Source organism: Entelurus aequoreus, linkage group LG03, assembly GCF_033978785.1.
Source record: "Entelurus aequoreus isolate RoL-2023_Sb linkage group LG03, RoL_Eaeq_v1.1, whole genome shotgun sequence".
NCBI classification, from domain to species: Eukaryota; Metazoa; Chordata; class Actinopteri; order Syngnathiformes; family Syngnathidae; genus Entelurus; species Entelurus aequoreus.
This window is the reverse complement of record NC_084733.1, coordinates 78854512-78877335: the sequence shown is the minus strand read 5'-3', so window position 1 is coordinate 78877335 and position 22824 is coordinate 78854512. Positions and strand designations below refer to the sequence as shown.

General features: G+C 40.2%; 1 protein-coding gene and 1 non-coding gene across 2 annotated transcripts; both read left to right on the top strand.

Moving 5' to 3' along the window:
• The first annotated feature begins 4689 nt into the window (after nt 1–4689).
• Nucleotides 4690–22778, top strand: rerglb (RERG/RAS-like b). The gene is made up of 5 exons (XM_062042832.1): nt 4690–4845; nt 11497–11553; nt 14031–14104; nt 16160–16308; nt 21412–22778. The coding sequence occupies exons 1-5, from the start codon at nt 4794–4796 to the stop codon at nt 21698–21700; spliced, it is 621 nt and encodes a 206-aa protein (XP_061898816.1). The 5' UTR covers nt 4690–4793; the 3' UTR covers nt 21701–22778.
• On the top strand, nt 18757–18828 carry trnaa-cgc (transfer RNA alanine (anticodon CGC)). The gene has a single exon. It is a non-coding gene; the product is annotated as a tRNA-Ala (tRNA).
• Nucleotides 22779–22824: the final 46 nt, after the last annotated feature.

Sequence of the window (22824 nt, the reverse complement as noted above, 5' to 3'; positions counted from 1 at the left end):
TTCAAATAAATTCAAAAGTTAGTATTATTTTATTTCTTCAGGAACTAACTAAACTTTGTTTAAATTCTAAGTATATTTTATTTCTATTTTGAGAGCAGGTGTCTAAACCTTTTCCACCACGGGCCACATACTGAAAAGTCAAAATATGGGAGACCATATTGATATTTTTTCAATTAAAAACTGTTAAAACAGATATTGTGTATTACAGGTGACTAAGTATATTAATATTAATTATTAGTTAAAACATTTCAGCTTTTTCTCATTACATACCAACTTTTTTGCCATTTTTTGTTACATTTTCACTATTGTTTTTTTCCCATGTAAGGACAAAATTAAAATAATAATATGATTGTTTAACTGCATAACCGAGTGTGTCAAAAATTCTGCCTGTATGAATATATTAATGTACATGTTTATTATGGTTGTTGTAATTTTTCAAATTCATTCATAAGTTATTACTATTTTATTTTTCAATTAATTACTGAACTTTGTTAATATTTTAAGTATATTTTATTTTTATTTTGAGAGCTAATACTTTAGTTTAGGGGTGTCTAAGCTTTTTCCATCAAGGGCTGAAAAGTCAAATATGAGGGGGGCAATTTTGATATTTTTCTGGTTTAAAATTTTAAAAATAAAAAATAAAAAAATATATTTAAACACAAACCTTTGTATTATAGGTGACTAAGTATATTATTGTTAATAAAATGTTTTAAAAAATCAGCTTTTTCTCATTACATTCTGATGTTTGCTCTTTTTTCTTACATTTTTCTTATTGTTTTTTTCCCATGTAAGAATATAATAATACTAATTATAGTAATAATAAAAATAATAACAATGATAATAATACGATTGTGTAACTGCATAACCGAGTGTGTCAAAAATTCTGCCTGTACAAAAATAGAAATTTTCACGCTTGTCATGGTTGTTGTAACTTTTCAAATTAATTCAAAACATTTTATTTTATTTTATTTTTTCTAAATAACTAACTATACTTTGTTTACATTTTAAGTATATATATTTTCTATTTTGAGAGCTTCTAATATTTTAGATCAGGGGTGTCTAAACTTTTTCCACCAAGGGCCGTGTACTGAAAAGTCAAGTATGGTGGTGCCATTTTGATATGTTTTTGGTTTAAAAAAATGCTAATATATATATATATATATATATATATATATATATATATATATATATATATATATATATATATATATATATATATATATATATATATATACAGTATATTTAAAGACAAAACATTGGGCTACAGGTGACTATGTATATTATTATTAATTATCAGTTAAAAAATGTCAGCTTTTTGTCATTACATTACGTTTTTTTGCTCTTTTTTCTTACATTTTTCTTGTATTTTTTTTTAGATAGAAATTTTAATATTGGAAAATTCACAACTTTTATAATTTTAGCAGACACATTAGGAAGATCTGCACAAAGCATTTGTATCAAATCGGTATCAAACAGGAGAACTTTAATTATGACCAATGTATGATACTGTAACTACTTGGTATCGGATTCATACCCAAATTGGTAGTTTCAGCCAAAACTAATGTAAAGTATCAAACAACAGAAGAATAAGTGTTTATTACATTTGAACATAAGTGTAGATAGAACAGAACGTAAACAGACATTAACAGTAAATGAACAAGTAGATTAATAATCCATCATTATTTTGACAAAATTATAATACATTGAGAAATGTCACAAAATGTTACTGCAGATAATTAGAAGCCTTTGTTTGCTTACTTACTACTAAGAGATAAGTTGTCCAATATGTTGACTATTTTATTTAATGACAAAATCGTTGTTTGATTGCAATAAGTGTTTAAAGTATCATACAATTTTTTTAAATTAAAATAATGCTATTAATGACATTTTTTGTGGTCCCCTTAAGTATCAAAACCCATTTTGGTATACGTATCAAAATATTGGTATCGGGACAACCCTACCCGCAACATTTTTTTTTTTACTTTGCACATGATAATTAGTGTGTGTATTTGGGGTTTTAGTAGATCAGACCCTCAGCGTTAACGTCTCCTCAAGCTTTCTCCTTCACGCTGGACCCTGACTTTATGACTCCTAGCCCCCAAACAATTGAATCGACATTTTTTCCACATAGCCTTTTCTTCACGAGACTACAATTTCAATAAAACGACTTTCCGTGGCAGAGAGTAAGTATGAAGTTGTTCCCAGCAGGAAGTCGAGTACTCAACCTGGAGGAATAAAGGCTTTTTTGATGTGGACTCCTTTAGTGGACCCAGCTGCTTTATGACAGGAAACTAAGATTTCATGTCTACAAGAGGGAAAAAAATGAAACAAGGTCTGAAGTTTTCTCTTAAGAACCCAGATCTATTAGTGCTTTAACAAATTGTGGATTTACTACGCACCAACTATTTTGTGTTGAGCTGTTTAGAAAAGCATATTGTTTAATAAATAAACATTTGCTTGAAGCGAACAAACTGTCGAGTCCCTTGTTGATTGTATTAAAGGCTTAAAAAATGACCCAAGGCAGTGTTTCCTAACCATAGGGCCATTGTTGGGCCGTAAGTGGCACTCAGGTGTACTGTAATACACATTTCCACCACTTGTGGCAGTAATGACAATATCAAACAAACAGAAGAAGTCTGGAGCTGACGTCATAGAGAAGTTTCTTAAGCGCAAAAAATGACGACTAAAGTGGTGAAGCTTGTATTTTCATTTGCACTTTAATTAATTGTATTGATAGTTTATTAAGAAACATATTCATTATTAATTCAATTAATTTTTTGTCAGTTATTTTTCTATTCAGTCTGACCGAAACCTAAGGTTTGTGTGTTAAAGTATTAATATTTGTGATTAAAACATTTGACAAGGTTGTAAACTGTCAGTAGGTTAGATATAATTATTAAATATGATTAAAATCAACAGTAAGATTATCAGTTCATTTGAATGGGCCCCCAGGTCAAAAAGGTGTACGAAGAAAGTTTACAATTTTTTTCCTATTTTTAACAATTACGACTTTACTTCAAAATTCTGACTTTCGTGTACGTACAAAAGCAATTTTTTTTTCGGATTGTTACATTTCATTAAAAATAGCTACAATTTTGAGACTTTGTTTTAAATTAAAATAATTAGATTCAATTTAATTACAACTTTTTTCTTCCAAATTCTGACTTTATTCTACCAAAAAATTATGACTTTTTTCCTGTTTTCATCAATTACGACTTTTAATAAGGTACACTTATTAAAGACAAAAAAAATATTGGTGATTGATCACGATTAATTACGAGTTAACTACACAGTAAAAAAAATGATGGGTTATTTTGATAACCCAATTTATGAGTTGCGAGTGTTGAGTTAAATTTTGGAGTTATTTTTATGAAGAGCAATCAATTTTTTGGGTTATAAGGGTATATGAATGGTTGCTTAAAAGACGGCGTGGGTTAAACATAAATACATTTGCGTCAAATATTAGGTTAATTTAAATTACGTAAGAAAGTCCTTTACTGTGATTAAAATCAACAGTAAGATTATTAATTCAGTGTTAATATTTGAGCGGGCCCCTAGGTTAAGAACCCCTGACCTCTTTACACTTATAAAATATTTAAAAAATGTCAATATATTGGTGATTGAGCACGATTAATTACAAGTTAACTACAAACAATGTGATTAATTGCAATGAAATATTTTAATCACTTGTGGTGTGTTGTATTTCATCTTGTTGAATTTATTACTTACAATTTATTTAGTATTTAAATCACAATTAAGTTCAAATTTCTCGTCACAAAACCCTCAAAAATAACGAGTTAACTCGTGCTTAATTATAAAAAAAATATTGCATTAAGCATGTTTAATTGCGGATTAATTTCAGATTAATCACACAATTTATTTTGATGAAATTATTTCGGTTAAGAACCCTTGACCTCTTTACACTTATTAAAGATGGAAAAACTTAAATCTATTGGTGATTGAGCACGATTCCTTACAAGTTAACTACGAACAATGTGATTAATTGCGATTAAATATTTTAATCATTTGACAGCCCTCATAACAATCTGTGATGTGTTGTATTCCATCTTGTTGAATTTATTACATACAATTTATTTTTTATTACTGAAGTAATTAATAATAATAAGGCTGTAAAAAATCACGAGTTAACTCGTGCTTAATCACATAAAATATCGCATTAATCATATTTAATCGCAGATTAATCGTGCAATTTATTGAGATTTTTTTTTAAATTACTCTCTACATTAATTTATTTTGAGCTCTTTTAAATTTACCGTGAATGGTTGCTTAAAATACGGCGTGGGTTAAAAATAAATAAATTTTCGTCCAAATATTAGGTTGATTTAAGTTATGTAAGCTTTACTGTGATTAATCACGATTAACTCAAACTCAAAATTGTGTTTATTGTGATTAAAAACGTTATAATCTGACAGCACTGGTTTGTAAACAAAATTAGTATTTTTTTTGGTGTTTTTTTCAGTGGCGCCTTCACCGTTTCATAAGTAGATGTTTTGCAAACAAGCCAAGAGGAGAAGAATGCAGATTGAACCCCGCGCACAACTTGATATTCGCTGGATGGAGTGTTTTATGAAAACAAACTTACCACGGTGCTCCGGTGTGACCCGACGGCATTTTCAGGAGGAACAGGAGAACTCAGTGAATGAGAGCAGGGAGGGCAGGGCGTGCGTTCGATTCCCCCCCTCCTGCTCCTTTAAAGCACCGGGCGCACTCTGGAGAAGGAGGAGAAGAAGAGAGGGAGCGTCGAGACGGGGAATCGAGGAAAAAACTCAACCATGACCGACATCAAGTTGGCTCTGCTGGGAAGTCCAGGCGCTGGAAAGTCAGGTCAGCTTTTTATTCACTAAACTCTACTAATGTTTTATCGTGTATATATATATACAGTATATATATATATACACAGTATATATATATATGTATATATTTTTAGAGATGTCCGATAATGGCTTTTTTGCCGATATCCGATATTGTCCAACTCTTAATTACCAATTCCGATATCAACCGATACCGATATATACAGTCGTCGAATTAACACATTATTATGCCTAATTTTGTTGTGATGCCCCGCTGGATGCATTAAACAATGTAACAAGGTTTTCCAAAATAAATCAACTCAAGTTATGTAAAAAAAATGCCAACATGGCACTGCCATATTTATTATTGAAGTCACAAAGTGCTTTTTTTTTTTTTAACATGCCTCAAAACAGCAGCTTGGAATTTGGGACATGCTCTCCCTGAGAGAGCATGAGGAGGTTGAGGTGGGGGGGTGCTAAGGGGTTCTGGGTATTTGTTCTGTTGTGTTTATGTTGTGTTACGGCATACTTGCCAACCTTGAGACCTCCGATACCGGGACGTGGGGGGTGGGGTTGCGCGGCCGGGGTCGGGGCGGGGTCGTGGTTGGGGGCGTGGTTAAGGGCGTGGTTAATAGGGGAGTATATTTACAGCTAGAATTCACCAACTCAAGTATTTCATATATATATATATATATATATATATATATATATATATATGTATATATATATATATATATATATATATATATTTATATATATGTATATATATATATGTATGAAATACTTGACTTTCAGTGAATTCTAGCTATATATATATATATGTACATATATTTATTTTATTATACATATAAATAAAATAAATACTTGAATTTCAGTGTTCCAGGGGCTATCCAGTAGATGGCAGTATTGTCCTGTTTAACTTCTCCTCCGCTCATGACTCGGCCACCGTGTTCAATGGAGAAGTCTGTTATAAAAAATGTACAGGCAACATAATTACATACCCCTTCCCTTTCGAACTGTCCTGGATGAACTGAAATTCTTGTTTCCATTCGTTTTGGAACTTGCAAGCGTATTTCTTCATCTTGCTCGTCGACGGCGTCGCCATTTCTGTGACTTCCTCGTTCTTCTGCTTCGTCTCCTTGTTGTGTGCGCAGTTGTGCACTCTACTCTCTAAAAGCCGTAGATGTTATGACGTCATTGGGCAGGCAAGCTGTTTATATTGTGGGAAAGCGGACGTGAGAACAGGCTGTCCCCACTCAGGTCCGCATTGAGCTGGAGGGGGCGTGGCCTCCAGCTCCGGCTGAATACCGGGAGTTTGTCGGGAGAAAATCTCTGCCGGGAGGTTATCGGGAGAGGCGTTGAATACCGGGAGTCTCCCGCTAAAAACGGGAGGGTTGGCAAGTATGTGTTACGGTGCGGATGTTCTCCCGAAATGTGGTTTGTCATTCTTGTTTGGTGTGGGTTCACAGTGTGGCGCATATTTGTAACAGTGTTAAAGTTGTTTCCACGGTCACCCTCAGTGTGACTTGTATGGCTGTTGACCAAGTATGCGTCGCATTCACTTGTGTGTGTGTGAAAAGCCGTAGATATTATGTGACTGGGCCGGCACGCGAAGGCAGTGCCTTTAAAGTTTATTGGGACTCTGTACTTCTCCCTACGTCCGTGTACACAGCGGCATTTTAAAAAGTCAAAAATTTTACTTTTTGAAACCGATAATTTCTGGTATTACATTTTAAAGCATTTATCGGACATCTCTTGTACATAGGGTACATACACTGTACAAACAAACATACATATACAAGCACATATGCATACATACAGTCAGGCATTTAATCATGTTTCATCAAACATATATTAACGTTGTTGCCCTAGGGCAGGGGTCGGCAACCCAAAATGTTGAAAGAGCCATATTGGACCAAAAATACAAAAACAAATCTATCTGGAGCCGCAAAAAATTAAAAGCCATATTACATGTGTCATGAGATATAAATGTAATTAAGAGGACTTAAAGGAAACTAAATGAGCTCAAATATAGCTACAAATGAGGCATAATGATGCAATATGTACATATAGCTAGCCTAAATAGCATGTTAGCATCGATTAGCTTGCAGTCATGCAGTGACCAAATATGTCTGATTAGCACTCCACACAAGTCAATAACATCAACAAAACTCACCTTTGTGCACTCATGCACAACGTTAAAAGGGTGGTGGACAAAATGAGACAGAAAAAGAAGTGGCATAAAACACGTCCTAGAAAGTCGGAGAAAGTTATGCATGTAAACAGACTATACGGTGAGTTCAAGGACCGCCAAAATAAGTAGGACAAAACGGCGCTCGCCAAATACTCGAATCAGTGAAGCATGTTTAATATAAACAGTGTGATTTGTAACAATTAGGGAGGTTTGTGTCATGTTTGTCCTCCTACAGAAACCATGCTAAAACAAAAAAATATTTTTTTTTCCCCTCATCTTTTTCCATTCTTCATACATTTTTGAAAAATCTCCAGAGAGCCACTAGGGCGGCGCTAAAGAGCCGCATGCGGCTCTAGAGCCGCGGGTTGCCGACCCCCGCCCTAGGGGAAACTGGGTAACACACCGACAAAGCTTAACCTATTTTTACTACAACAATCTAAAAGGTTAATACTGTTCACTTCTTTCTTCCCCCTCCATTTATCTGCTTTCTTTTGTATTTCAAGTTATCATTACATGTATGTATTGTTGCATTTGTACTGTTGATAACAGAGGTAAGTATTGTTATTATTCATTATCAATAGTGCTATTGCTATTGGTATTTGTATTGCTCCATTTGTAGTGCAAAAATGTTCATTGTCATTTCTGTTATTTACTTCACTAACTGCTTCATCTGACATCACATAGACAAAGATAAGACCTTCTGGAGGAAAGTCCTGTGGTCAGATTAAACAAAAATTGAGCTGTTTGGCCACAATACCCAGCAATATGTTTGGAGGAGAAAAGGTGAGGCCTTTAAGCCCAGGAACACCACACCTACCGTCAAGCATGGTGCTGGTAGTATTTGGTCGATTTGGTCACATTTTCATTAGACCCATAATAGCTGGCACTAAAAAAAGTTAATCGCTAGCAGACAACTAGCACGCTGATCGCCATGTTGACAACTAGGGCGCTAATCCTTGCTAACAATTACAGTGCTAATCACTACGTGACAACAAGTGCGCCAATTGCAAGCAGAGGACTACAGCGCTAATTTATGCTGACAACTAGAGCTGTAATCGCTAGCTGACAACTACAGCGCTAATCGTTGCTGACAACAAAGGAGCTAATCGTTAGCTGACACATCTAGGGTGTCAATTGCTAGCTGACAACTAAAATGTTAATTGTTTCTGACAACAAAGGAGCTAATCGTTAGCTGACACAACTAGTGTGTTAATTGCCAGCTGACAACTCGAGCGCCAATAGTTATCTGGCACTAAAAAAAAGTGAATCGCTAGCAGACAACTAGCACGCTGATCCCTAGGTTAACAACTAGAGCGCTAATCGTTGCTGACAACTACAACCCTAATCACTATGTTACAAGTGCACCAATTGTAAGCTGAGGACTAGAGAGCTCATTTCTGCTGACAACCACAGCTGTAATCGCTAGCAGACAACTAGAGCGCTAACCGTTGTTGACAACAAAGGACCTAATCGTTAGCTGACACAACTGGGGTGTTAATCGCTAGCTGACAACTCGAGCGCCAATAGTTATCTGGCACTAAAAAAAGTGAATCGCTAGCAGACAACTAGCACGCTGATTGCTAGGTGACAACTAGAGCGCTAATCGTTGCTGACAACTACAGCGCTAATCACTATGTTACAAGTGCGCCAATTGCAAGCTGAGGACTAGAGTGCTAATTTCTGCTGACAACTAGAGCTGTAATCGCTGGCTGACAACTACAGCGCTAATCGTTGCTAACAACAAAGGAGCTAATCGTTAGCTGACACAACTAGGGTGTTAATCGCTAGCTGACAACTAGAGCGCTGATCGTTGCTGACAACAAAGGAGTGAATCGTTAGCAGACATAACTAGTGTCTTAATCGCTAGCTTACAACTAGAGCGCTAATCGCTGCTGACAACAAAGGAGCTAAGTCTTAGCAGACACAACTTGGGCGTTAATTCCTAGCTGACAACAAGTGTGATAATCGTTAGCAGACACAACTAGGGCGTTAATTGATAGCTGAAAACTAGTGCGCTAATCGCTAGCAGACACAACTAGGGCATTAATTGCTAGCTGACAACTAGTGTGCTAATTTGTTAGCAGACACAACTAGGGTGTTAATGGCTAGCTGACAACTAGTGCGCTAATAGTTAGCAGACACAACTAGGGTGTTAATTGCTAGCTGACTACTAGTGTGCTAATCGCCAGCTGACACAAGTAGGACGTTAATTGCTAGCTGAAAACTAGTGCGCTAATCGTTAGCAGACACAACTAGGGTGTTAATCGCTAGCTGACAACTAGAGCGCTGATCGTTGCTGACAACAAAGGAGTGAATCATTAGCAGACATAAGTAGTGTCTTCATCGCTAGCTGAACACTAGAGCGCTAATCGTTGCTGACAACATAGGAGCTAATTCTTAGCAGACACAACTAGGGCGTTAATTGTTAGCTGACAACAAGTGTGATAATCGTTAGCAGACACAACTAGGGCGTTAATTGCTAGCTGACAACTAGTGCGCTAATCGATAGCAGACACAACTAGGGCATTAATTGCTAGCTGACAACTAGTGCGCTAATTTGTTAGCAGACACAACTAGGGTGTTAATGGCTAGCTGACAACTAGTGCGCTAATCGTTAGCAGACACAACTAGGGTGTTAATTGCTAGCTGACAACTAGTGTGCTAATCGCCAGCTGACACAAGTAGGACGTTAATTGCTAGCTGACAACTAGTGCGCTAATCGTTAGCAGACACAACTAGGGTGTTAATTGCTAGCTGACAACTAGAGCGCTGATCGTTGCTGAAAACAAAGGAGTGAATCATTAGCAGACATAACTAGTGTCTTAATCGCTAGCTGAACACTAGAGCGCTAACCGTTGCTGACAACATAGGAGCTAATTCTTAGCAGACACAACTAGGGCGTTAATTGCTAGCTGACAACTAGTGCGCTAATCGTTAGCAGACACAACCAGGGTGCTAATCGCTAGCTGACAACTAGTGCGCTAATCGTTAGCAAACACAACCAGGGTGTTAATCGCTAGCTGACAACTAGTGCGCTAATCGTTAGCAGACACAACCAGGGTGTTAATCGCTAGCTGACAACTAGTGTGCTAATCGTCAGCTGACACAAGTAGGACGTTAATTGCTAGCTGAAAACTAGTGCGCTAATCGTTAGCAGACACAACTAGGGTGTTAATTGCTAGCTGACAACTAGAGCGCTGATCGTTGCTGACAACAAAGGAGTGAATCACTAACAGACATAACTAGTGTCTTAATCGCTAGCTGAACACTAGAGCGCTAACCGTTGCTGACAACATAGGAGCTAATTCTTAGCAGACACAACTAGGGCGTTAATGGCTAGCTGACAACTAGTGCGCTAATCGTTAGCAGACACAACCAGGGTGTTAATCGCTAGCTGACAACTAGTGCGCTAATCGTTAGCAAACACAACCAGGGTGTTAATCGCTAGCTGACAACTAGTGCGCTAATCGTTAGCAGACACAACCAGGGTGTTAATCGCTAGCTGACAACTAGTGCGCTAATCGTTAGCAGACATAACCAGGGTGTTAATCGCTAGCTGACTACTAGTGCGCTAATAGTTAGCAGACACAACTAGGGTGTTAATCGCTAGCTGACAACTAGGACGCTAATAGTTATCCTGCACTGAAAACGTTAATCTCTAGCAGACAACTAGCACGCTGATTGCTAGCTGGCAATTGGGGCGGTTTAGCTCGGTTGGTAGAGTGGCCGTGCCAGCAACTTGAGGGTTCCAGGTTCGATCCCCGCTTCCGCCATCCTAGTCACTGCCGTTGTGTCCTTGGGCAAGACACTTTACCCACCTGCTCCCAGTGCCACCCACACTGCTTTAAATGTAACTTAGATATTGGGTTTCACAATGTAAAAGCGCTTTGAGTCACTAGAGAAAAAGCGCCATATAAATATAATTCACTAACTAGAGCGCTAATCGCCAGCTGGAAACTAGAGAGCTTATCGCTTGATGAAAACTAGCCCGCTGAACGCTAGCTCGCGACTCGAGCGATAATCGCTAACCGGCAACTACAGCGCCAACCGCTAATACATCTATTAGCGATTAATTATCGATTTTTGAAAATTAAAAATAGTTTCACAATCGGGACGAATAAAAAAAAACGTGATTCGAATGTGAATCGATTTTTCAAAAAAAACATGTTTTGAAATGAGTTGTTCCATTTGTGCATGCGCCATGTTGAGACTGGTGTACCTAATGGAGTGTCCAGGTGCCAGGATGACGTCATCCCTCCACTCGCCAACACTCAGTGCGGTGGAAGAGTTGGCTCCAAAGTGGAAATAAATCCAGTCGGCTCGCCAAAAAACACTCGCGGGGCCTTCCTCGCCGCCGCTTTCAAGCGAGGCTTGGCGTTCACCCGCAGACTCACGCCGACTGTTGGCGTTGTCTGCACCACCACCACCACCACCACCACCACCACCTGCAACCGTGCCATGCCTCATGTTGTCTTTTTCCATTTTGTCCAGCTGTCCTCGTGCGCTTCCTGACCAGACGCTTCATCGGAGAATATGCCTCCAACTCCAGTGAGCTCCTTTTTCCAAATAATCAATGTTTCCCCGTGTAGGAAACACTCATCATCTGTTCCAGGGTCAAACTGTCGCCATTTTTTATTTATTTATTCTTTTTAATAGTTTGTAACAAAAGTGCTAACGTTCAGCATAAACTAAACGTGTTCAAAAAACAAAACTTGGAATGCTAATGACTAACGATGACCACTAACGTGCTAATTGCTAGCTGGCAACAATGAGCTTTAATTGCTAGCTGAAAAACTGCAGCGCTAATCTTTAGCTGGCACCTGGAGCGCTAATCGCTAGCTGACAACTAACTCTCTAATTTCTAGCTGACAATTAGAGCGCTAATCACTAGTTGACAACTAGAGCGCTAATCACTAGCTGACAGCTAACTCTCTAATTGCTAGCTGACAATTAGAGCGCTAATCACAAGTTGACAACTAGAGCGCTAATCGCTAGCGGACAGCTAACTCTCTAATTGATAGCTGACAATTAGAGCTCTAATCACAAGTTGACAACTAGAGCGCTAATCGCTAGCGGATATCTAACTCTCTAATTGCTAGGTGACAATTAGAGCGCTAATCACAAGTTGACAACTAGAACGCTAATCGCTAGCGGACAGCTAACTCTCTAATTGCTAGCTGACAATTAGAACGCTAATCACAAGTTGCCAACTAGAGCGCTAATCGCTAGCGGACAGCTAACTCTCTAATTGCTAGCTGACAATTAGAGCGCTAATCACAAGTTGACAACTAGAGTGCTAATCGCTAGCTGACAACTAACTCTCTAAATGCTAGCTGACAATTAGAGCGCTAATCACAAGTTGACAACAAGTGCGATAATTGCAAGCTGATAACTGGCGTGCTAAATTTTGCTGACAACCAGAGCTGTAATCGCTAGGTGACAACTAACTTTCTAATTGCTAGTTGACAATTAGAGCGCTAATCCCAAGTTGACAACTAGAGTGCTAATCGCTAGCTGACAACTAACTCTCTAATTGCTAGCTGACAATTAGAGCGCTAATCACAAGTTGACAACAAGTGCGATAATCGCTAGCGGACAGCTAACTCTCTAATTGCTAGCTGTCATTTAGAGCGCTAATCACAAGTTGACAACTAGAGTGTTAATCGCCAGCTGACTACTAACTCTCTAATTGCTAGCTGACAATTAGAGCGCTAATCACAAGTTGACAACAAGTGCAATAATTGCAAGCTGATAACTAGCGTGCTACATTTTGCTGACAACCAGAGCTGTAATTGCTAGCTGACAACTAACTCTCTAATTGCTAGCTGACAATTAGAGCGCTACTCACAAGTTGACAACTAAAGCGCTAATTGTTAGGTGACCACAAGTGCGCTAATTGCTAGCTGACAATTACAGCGCTAATCACAAGTTGACAACAAGTGCGATAATTGCAAGCTGATAACTGGCGTGCTAAATTTTGCTGACAACCAGAGCTGTAATCGCTAGCTGACAACTAACTCTCTAATTGCTAGCTGACAATTAGAGCGCTAATCAAAAGTTGACAACAAGTGTGATAATCGCTAGCGGACAGCTAACTCTCTAATTGCTAGCTGACAATTAGAGCGCGAATCACAAGTTGACAACTAGAGTGCTAATCGCTAGCTGTCAGCTAACTCTCTAATTGCCAGCTGACAATTAGAGCGATAATCACAAGTTGACAACTAGAGCGCTAATCGCTAGCGGACAGCTAACTCTCTAATTGCTAGCTGACAATCAGAGCTCTAATCACAAGTTGACAACTAGAGTGCTAATCGCTAGCTGACAACTAACTCTCTAAATGCTAGCTGACAATTAGAGCGCTAATCACAAGTTGACAACAAGTGCGATAATTGCAAGCTGATAACTAGCGTGCTACATTTTGCTGACAACCACAGCTGTAATCGCTAGCTGACAACTAACTCTCTAATTGCTAGCTGACAATTAGAGCGCTAATCACAAGTTGACAACAAGTGCGATGATTGCAAGCTGATAACTAGCGTGCTACATTTTGCTGACAACCAGAGCTGTAATCGCTAGCTGACAACTAACTCTCTAATTGCTAGCTGACAACTAACTCTCTATTTGCTAGCTGACGATTAGAGCGCTAATCACAGGTTGACAACAAGTGCGATAATTGCAAGCTGATAACTAGCGAGCTAAATGTTGCTGACAACCAGAGCTGACAACTAACTCTCTAATTGCTAGCTGACAACTAACTCTCTAATTGCTAGCTGACGATTAGAGCGCTAATCACAAGTTGACAACAAGTGCGATAATTGCAAGCTGATAACTAGCGTGCTACATTTAGCTGACAACCAGAGCTTTAATCGCTAGCTGACAACTAACTCTCTAATTGCTAGCTGACAACTAGAGCGCTAATCATTGCTAACAAATAGCACACTAATCGCTAGCTGACAACAAAGGAGATAATCTACGGACCCCCTGATGGCGGCCTCTGCTATAGGTGCTGTTTGCTATGTTTGCAGACTCGCTGTATCGCAAGAGGCTGTCCATCGATGGCAGGCAGCTCAACCTGGAGGTGTTGGACCCGTGCTCACAGGTGAGTACCACTAACTAGCTCATGTTGTTGTCACATTCACCTCAGGAAATAGACTCAGGAACTCCTGAGGCTCCTTCCTAGAAGGGCCGCACACCTGGGCTAAGACTTGCCAAGTGGACCACACCCAGCTGCTTGTCCAGGGAGGTGACGATGGTGGAGGAGAGACAAGGAGGATGAGAGAAACATGGAGAAGCAGAAAGAGAAATTGAAGGAGATGGAGAGATACAATGAGATAAAGAAGAAGAAAGAGACATTTGAGAAGGAGAAGAAGGAAAAGAAGAGGAAAATGGAGAAGAAGAGAAAGAAGGAAAATTAGGGAGAAAGAAAGGGAAAAAGAGGCAAAGGAGAGGAAAGACGAGAAGAAGAAAAAGTAGACGAAGAAGAAAAAGAAGGAGAAAAAATTAGAAGACAAATAAAAAATGGAAAGAGGAAGAAGAAGATGAAAAATATAACAATAAATTAAAAACGAAGTAGAAGAAATGTAGAAGAAAAGTAGAAGAAGAAAACATAGAAAAAGAAGAGTGGCAAGGACAAAAAGGGGTAAAGAGAAGGACAAGAAAAATCAAAATCCAAATATAAAAAAAAGAAAAAGAAGAAGAATGAGAAGAAAAAGAAGAAGATGGAGAAGAAGAAAGAGAAGAAGAAGAAGAAGAAGAAGAAGAAGAAGAAGAAGAAGAAGAAGAAGAAGAAGAAGAAGAAGAAGAAGAAGAAGAAGAAGAAGAAGTGGAGAAGAAGGGTAAGGACAAGAAGGGGGAGAAGAACAAGAAGAAGACGAAAAAGAAGAAGACATGGAGAAGAAGGGCAAGGACAAAAAGGGGGAGAAGAAGAAGAAGAAGAAGGAAGAAGAAGAAGTGGAGAAGAAGGGCAAGGACGAGAAGAAGGGGGAGAAGAAGAAGAAGAATGAGAACAAAAAGAACAAGAAGAACAAGAAGAAGAAAAAGAAGAAGAATGAGAACAAAAAGAAGAAGAAGAAGATGGAGAAGAAGGAAGAGAAGAAGAAGAAGAAGAAGAAGAAGAAGAAGAAGAAGAAGAAGAAGAAGAAGAAGAAGAAGAAGAAGAAGAAGAAGAAGAGAGAAAAGGAGAAGAAGAAGAAGAAGAAGAAGAAGAAGAAGAAGAAGAAGAAGAAGAAGAAGAGTGGAGAATAAGGGCAAGAAGAGCAAGAAGGACAAGAAGAAGAAGAAGAAGAAGAAGAAGAAGAAGAAGAAGAAGAAGAAGAAGAAGAAGAAGAAAAAAAAGAAGAAGAAGAAGAAGGAGAAGAAAGAGAAGGAAAGACAACGCGTGCACCAACAATAATGGATGTGGGACAGCACTACAATGTCTAAATACAGTAAGCACACTCAGGAAGTAAGTACACACTACAGTGTACAAAGTATACTTACTGGAGTGTACCAACATAAGTAAGTACACAATTCAGGGTACAAAGTAAACTTACTGAAGTGTATAAGAGAAGCAGGTACACACTACAGTGTACAAAGTATACACACTGGAGTGTACTAACATAAGTAAGTACACAATACAGTGTACAAAGTGCACTTACTGAAGGGTATAAGAGAAGCAGGTACACACTACAGTGTACAAAGTATACTTACGGGGGTGTACTCAGAGAAGTAAGTACACACTACAGTGTACAAAGTACACTTACTGGATTAAGTAGACACTACAGTGTACAAAATACACTTACTGAAGTGTACTAAGAGAAATAAGTACACACTACAGTGTACAAAATATACCTACTGAAGTGTACCAACAGAAGTAAGTATACACTACAGTGTACAAAGTACACTTACTGAACTGTACTAAGAGAAATAAGTACACACTACCGTGTACAAAATATACTTACTGAAGTGTACCAACAGAAGTAAGTACACACTACAGTGTACAAAATATACTTACTGAAGTGTACCAACAGACGAAAGTACACACTGCAGTGTACAAAATACACTTACTGGAGTGTACTAAGAGAAGTAGTGTGTTTATGTTACTACTTCCTGGTTGCCATAGTAATGATGATCAGGTGTGAGGATGATGAAATATAATGTTTGTTGTCCCTGTCAGAGCTCAGGGGTGACTTGTCTGGTGGAGGAGCCGGTGGACTGGGCACACGGCTTTGTGGTGGTCTACAACATCAGCGATCGCTCCTCCTTCCTCCACGCCAAGGACGTCCTGCGGCAGATCTGTGAGGCCCGACTCAACCACTGCAAAGGGTCAGACTGGAACATTCTTCCCTTGCTAGGCTACATTGCAGTCTAACAATAGTAGTAGGCAGCATAGGCCACTGCAGTGCGATCGCTCCTCTACACTTACATTTGGGGTGTGTGTGTGGAGAGGGGGGGGGGGGGGGGGTTGTGGTGCGGCTAAGCTAAAAATCAATACATCGGTACAAAATGTGCACACATGCAAACTGTAATTGCAATCGCTCCTCTACATTTACATTTGGGTGCACATGTATGTGCACGTGCATATTGTGTGTGTGTGTGGGTTTGTGGTAAAGCTAAGCTGAAAATCAATATGTCTGAACAAAATGCAAAGTGTATTGCAATCACTCCTCTACATTTACATTTAAGGTGCACATATGCCAGGTGTATTGCAATCGTTCCTCCACATTGACATTTAAGGTGCACACATGCCAGGTGTATTGCAATCGCTCCTCCACATTTACATTTAAAGTGTACACATGCCAGGTGTATTGCAATCGCTCCTCCACATTTACATTTTAGGTGCACACATGCCAAGTGTATTGGAATCGCTCCTCCACATTTAAGATCACAAATGCCAAGTGTATTGCAATCGCTCCTCCACATTTAAGGTGCACACATGCCAGGTGTATTGCAATTGCTCCTCCACATTTACATTTAAGGTGCACACATGCCAGGTGTATTGCAATCGTTCCTCCACATTGACATTTAAGGTGCACACATGCCAGGTGTATTGCAATCGCTCCTCCACATTTACATTTAAAGTGTACACATGCCAGGTGTATTGCAATCGCTCCTCCACATTTACATTTTAGGTGCACACATGCCAAGTGTATTGCAATCGCTCCTCCACATTTAAGATCACACATGCCAAGTGTATTGCAATCGCTCCTCCACATTTAAGGTGCACACATGCCAGGTGTATTGCAATTGCTCCTCCACATTTACATTTAAGGTGCACACATGCCAGGTGTATTGCAATCGCTTCTCCACATTTACATTTAAGGCGCACACATGCCAGGTGTGTTGCAATCGCGCCTCCACATTTACATTTAAGGTGCACACATGCCAGGTGTATTGCAATCGCTCCTCTACATTTACATTTAAGGTGCACACATGCCAGGTGTATTGCAATCGCTCTGCCACATTTACATTTAAGGTACACACATGCCAAGTATATTGCGATCGCTCCTCCACATTTACATTTAAGCTGCAAACATGCCAGGTGTATTGCAATCGCTCCTCCACATTTACATTTAAGGTGCACACATGCCAAGTGTATTGCAATCGCTCCTCCACATTTAAGGTGCACACATGCCAGGTGTATTGCAATTGCTCCTCCACATTTACATTTAAGGTGCACACATGCCAGGTGTATTACAATTGCTCCTCCACATTTACATTTAAGGTGCACACATGCCAAGTGTATTGCAATCGCTCCTCCACATTTACATTGAAGGTGCACATTGTGTGTGGGGGGAAGTTGTGCTGCGCTTAAGCTAAAAATCTATATATCGGTACAAAATGTGCACACGTGCCAAGTGTATTGCAATCGCTCCTCCATGTTGTACAGTTCACCCACCTTCACTCCAATCAACTCCAATCAACTCCACCAAGTCAAAAGAATGCAATTCCTCCTCCTCACGCAGTAGGGAGAGCAGATTGTAAACATGCGACCCTGTAAATACATAAGTGTCAAAAATAATGTAAATAATGTTTAACAACACACGTGTTGTATGTGAAAGTATTCTTCAATCAATGATGTTGTCATCGGGCGCTAAATTACCAATAAAATCACACATGGTAATACAAAAATATATAAAAGATGGTTCCTTTAAATCCATCCTCTGTATAATGTAATCAATAATCCCCAAAATAACGTGTGGTCATTTGAGCATGCTTGTATTAGCAAACACTGCGCCTGCCGTGCTTCTTACAGCCATGTGAGGGCGCTCGTCTTCCAGTGACAGATTTGTTTTCCCCCTTGCTCTCCTTACCTTTCACCTGTATACTTTTAGTCCACTTTTTTTTTTATAGTCATTTTTAGTTTTAGACAGTGGTATTATTTTAATGTTTTAATCAATTGGGCATGTATTATTTTTTATTAATTTATTTTTTTAAATTAAATAAATAATAATTTGGGTATGTATGCTAATTGTTCGATCTTTTTAAGATTCCAATTGGCCAACAGCGGCGTTTGATCTTCACTTCCGTGCCGCGCCGTCACGTGGTCTAAATAAGTCGAGTAGCAAACATCGTTTGATGCTACAAATTGTAAGCCATGGGGAAGTTTAATGTGTCCTACTTCCTTTGAAGCTGCGCACGCATCCTCGCGGCGAGACAGCTGCGTGGAATGCTGGGATTAATCGCGTGCACGCGCGGCGCCGCGCAGCTAATTCAGGCTGCAATACGCGTCGCTGCTAATGTTGATAAATATCGACGTCAGGGGTAAGACGTGGGGATGTAGCTCAGTGGTAGAGCGCATGCTTCGCATGTATGAGGTCCCGGGTTCAATCCCCGGCATCTCCATTTATTTACATTGCAGAGTGTAACATACTCGACTGGAAATCAAGTTATCGTGTTCAGCAAAGTACTTATACGCACATTGATATCTTTTAACCAAACTTTAATACATCCATCCATCCATTTTCTACCGCTTGTCCCTTTACAAAATAAGTAAATAAATAACACACAAAAAATACTTTCCTTGGCAGACCAAACAGTAAATATGGTTCTGGTTTATTAAGGGACAAATTATTGTTGTTTGAGTGTTGAAATAGCGATGAGCACATTGGCTGCCAGCTAGCGGTTAGCACAAAAGCTGCTAGATAGCGGTTAAAGCGCTAGCTGCCAGCTAGAGGTTAGCACGCCAGCTGCCAGCTCGGGATGAGCGTGCTTGAGGCTTCTCAGGGAGCAGCTAGGGATTAGTGCACTGGCTGCCAGCTAGTTATTAGTGTGCTAGAGGCCATTTAGCAATTAGCATACTAGCTGCCAGGCAGAGGTTAACAAGCTAGCTGATAGCTAGTGGTTAGAATGCAAGAGGCTTCTCCAAGAGCAGCGAGCTTTTAGCCTGCTAGCTGCCAGCAAGAGATGAGCAAGCTAATGGCTTTTTCAGTAGCAGGTAGCGATTAGTGCGCTAGCTAGCTATTAGTGTGGTAGCTGCCATCCCGCAATTAGCACACTAACTTCCAGCTAGGGGTGAGACCATGCTGACAGCAAAAGATGAACGTGCCAGAGGCTTCTCCAAGAGAAGCTAGCGATTAGTGAGCTAGCTGCCCGCTGGCTATTAGTTTTCTAACGCCATCGAGCAATTAGCGTGCTAATTGCCAGCTAGAAGTCAGCACACCAGCTGTCAGCTAGTGGCTAGCGTGCTAGCTGCCAGCTAGAATTTTACGCCCTAGATGCCAGCTGGAGATGAACGTGCTTCACAGGGAGCAGCTAGCGATTACTGGGCTAACTGGCAGCTAGAGGTTAGCACTCTATCTGGCAGCTAGCTTCTAGCCTGCTAGCTGCCAGCAAGAGACGAGCAAGCTAATGGCTTTTTCAGTAGCAGGCAGCAATTAGTGCGCTAGCTGCCAGCTGGCTATTAGTGTGGTAGCTGCCATCCAGAAATTAGCACACTAACTTCCGGCTGACAGCTAGTGGTTAGCGTGCTAGCTGCCAGTGAGAGATGAACGTGCTAGAGGCTTCTCCAAGAGCAGCTAGCGATTAGTGAGCTAGCTGCCAGTGACAGATGAACGTGCTAGAGGCTTCTCCAAGAGCAGCTAGCGATTAGTGAGCTAGCTGCCAGTGAGAGATGAACGTGCAATAGGCTTCTCCAAGAGCAGCTAGCGATTAGTGAGCTAGCTGCCAGTGAGAGATGAATGTGCTAGAGGCTTCTCCAAGAGATGCTAGTGATTAGTGAGCTAGCTGCCAGCTGGCTACAAGTGCCCTAGTCGCCATCTAGCATTTAGCGTGCTAACTGCCAGCGAGAGGTCAACACACAAGCTGTCAGCTAGTGATTAGCGTGCTAGCTGCCAGCGAGAGATGAACGTGCTCGAGGCTTCTCCAAGAGCAGCTAGCTACTAGTGAGCTAGCTGCCAGCTAGCTATTAGCGTCCTAGTTGCCATCTAGCATTTAGCGTGATAACTGCCTGCTAGAGGTCAGCACACAAGCTGTCAGCTACTGGTTAGCACACTAGCTGCCATCTAGAGATGAATGTGCTTCCCAGGGAGCGGCTAGCGATTGGTGAGCCAGCTGCCTTCAATCAATTAGTGACTATATAGCGATTAGCGCGCTAGCTGCTTCTCCAGGAAATGAGCAGTATTATCATGCTTTGAGTTTTATTGAAGTGCGTTAATCAATCACGGTTTTAAGATATTTAAGCTTTGAAAGGGTAAAACTGTCTGCAATGTTACTGTGGTTTATCATCAATACCGCTAATCGTTACTGTCGGGTTCAAACACTGATAACATCTACTAAACAGACAAAGAAACAAGGAATTAAAAAGAGACAGAATTCAATTTAGCTCAATTGAGGAAAAACGTCTGGGCCGTACTCTTTGTACAGTCTCCCACCACGCTCTGACGAAAGATTGTACGCCTCCTCTTTTATTTGGATTTTCCCTGATTACATGGCAACAGCTGTTTCTAAGGAAAGGGGGGTCGTAAACAGCCGTCGCCTTTGGTTACAAAACAGTTCAAAGAAAAGGTGCCTGGAGGGGGGTCAGGTCCTGCTTCCTCTCCGCTTTGTAGACAAAATCTTCTTGTGGATTACAATACATCAAAGAAACCGACACCTTCATGTCGCTTCCCATCCTACACAGTGGAGTTTTACAAGCCTTTTGATTGGTAAGATCAAAGACAGCTTTTGTCGCCGGGAACTCATTGAAACACAAAGTGTTGTGATAACTTAGATACAATTATTCTGACAGTCACATCCCTAGATTGCAATCATATTTAATGACGTCACCAGTTGACGTCATTAAAATAAAGTGTGGTAAACATACAATTCAACCACACGGGGGCGCTCAAGTTACACAAAAAAATGATGGCACTTTTCCCAGCCTTGATCTAAAATGTCCAAAAGTCAAAAGTGTTGCCCATCACTGAACGTCAACCTTTGACCTTTCAGGGAGCCGCCCAGCGTCCCTGTGTGCCTGCTGGGCAACAAGCAGGACCTGTGTCACGCCCGGCAGGTGCGCGAAGACGAGGGCCGCCGCCTGGCCCAGGACAGCGGCTGCCGCTTCCAGGAGGTGTCGGCGGCCGAGAGCTACCAGGACATCGCCGGCCTGTTCACGCAGCTCATCCGCCAGGTGATGGAGCACCTGAAGTACCGCGCCGACCGCCGCCGCTACAGCGGCTCCAAGTCCATGGCCAAGCTCATCAACAACGTGTTTGGCAAGAGGAGGATGTCGGTGTGACCGCCAATAAACTCTATTTTGGGCACTTTTATAAAAAGGGGAGCTTTACATTTAAAGGAATATATTTTCAATATAGCATGGACTATTTATTTTTCAAGCATATTCTATGTATTTTTGGTCAGAATCAAGCATTTTGTACGTATAAAAATGGTTGAATGAACTAAAAATGGCGACCAAGCCAATGAGAACGGGCGGTTTAGTATCGTGGCCACTGATTGGTCAGCCGCGGGCAGCATTACTATATTAGATTAAAGGAGTGTAAATAAAGTAAAGTAAAGTACCACTGATAGTCACACACACACTAGGTGTGGTGAAATTACTCTCTGCATTTGACCCATCCCCTTGTTCCACCCCCTGGAAGGTGAGGGGAGCAGTGAGCAGCAGCGGTGGCCGCGATCGGGAATCATTTTTGGTGCTTTAACCCCCAATTCCAACCCTTGATGCTGAGTGCCAAGCAGGGAGGTAATGTGACTATATGGATGTTGTTTCATGTTAAGAGGGCTCTCATAATGTTAAGAACTGTCATTCAAAGGTTATAACAATGTTTTTTTTCTTGTTGATAGCTATGAAAATAAAATGTATTAATACTTCATACTTTGTGGAAATTAATTAACCATTTATTTTGGCCTAGCAGTTAAGCTAAAATTCCCATTAAGCAGCAGGGGGAGATAGCTACTATAAAAGTCTAAAAGTGCCAACATGATCATCTTTTGAATGTAAACAACAACAACAACAACTAGAGATGTCCGATAATGTCTTTTTTGCCGATATCCGATATCTCGATATTGTCCAACTCTTAATTACTGATTCCGATATCAACCGACACCGATATATACAGTCGTGGAATTAACACATTATTATGCCTAATTTTGTTGTGATGCCCCGCTGGATGCATTAAACAATGTAACAAGGTTTTCCAAAATAAATCAACTCAAGTTATGTAAAAAAAATGCCAACATGGCACTGCCATATTTATTATTGAAGTCACAAAGTGCATTTTTTTTTTTTAACATGCCTCAAAACAGCAGCTTGGAATTTGGGACATGCTCTCCCTGAGAGAGCATGAGGAGTTTGAGGTGGGCGGGGTTGAGGGGGAGGGTATATATTGTAGCGTCCCGGAAGAG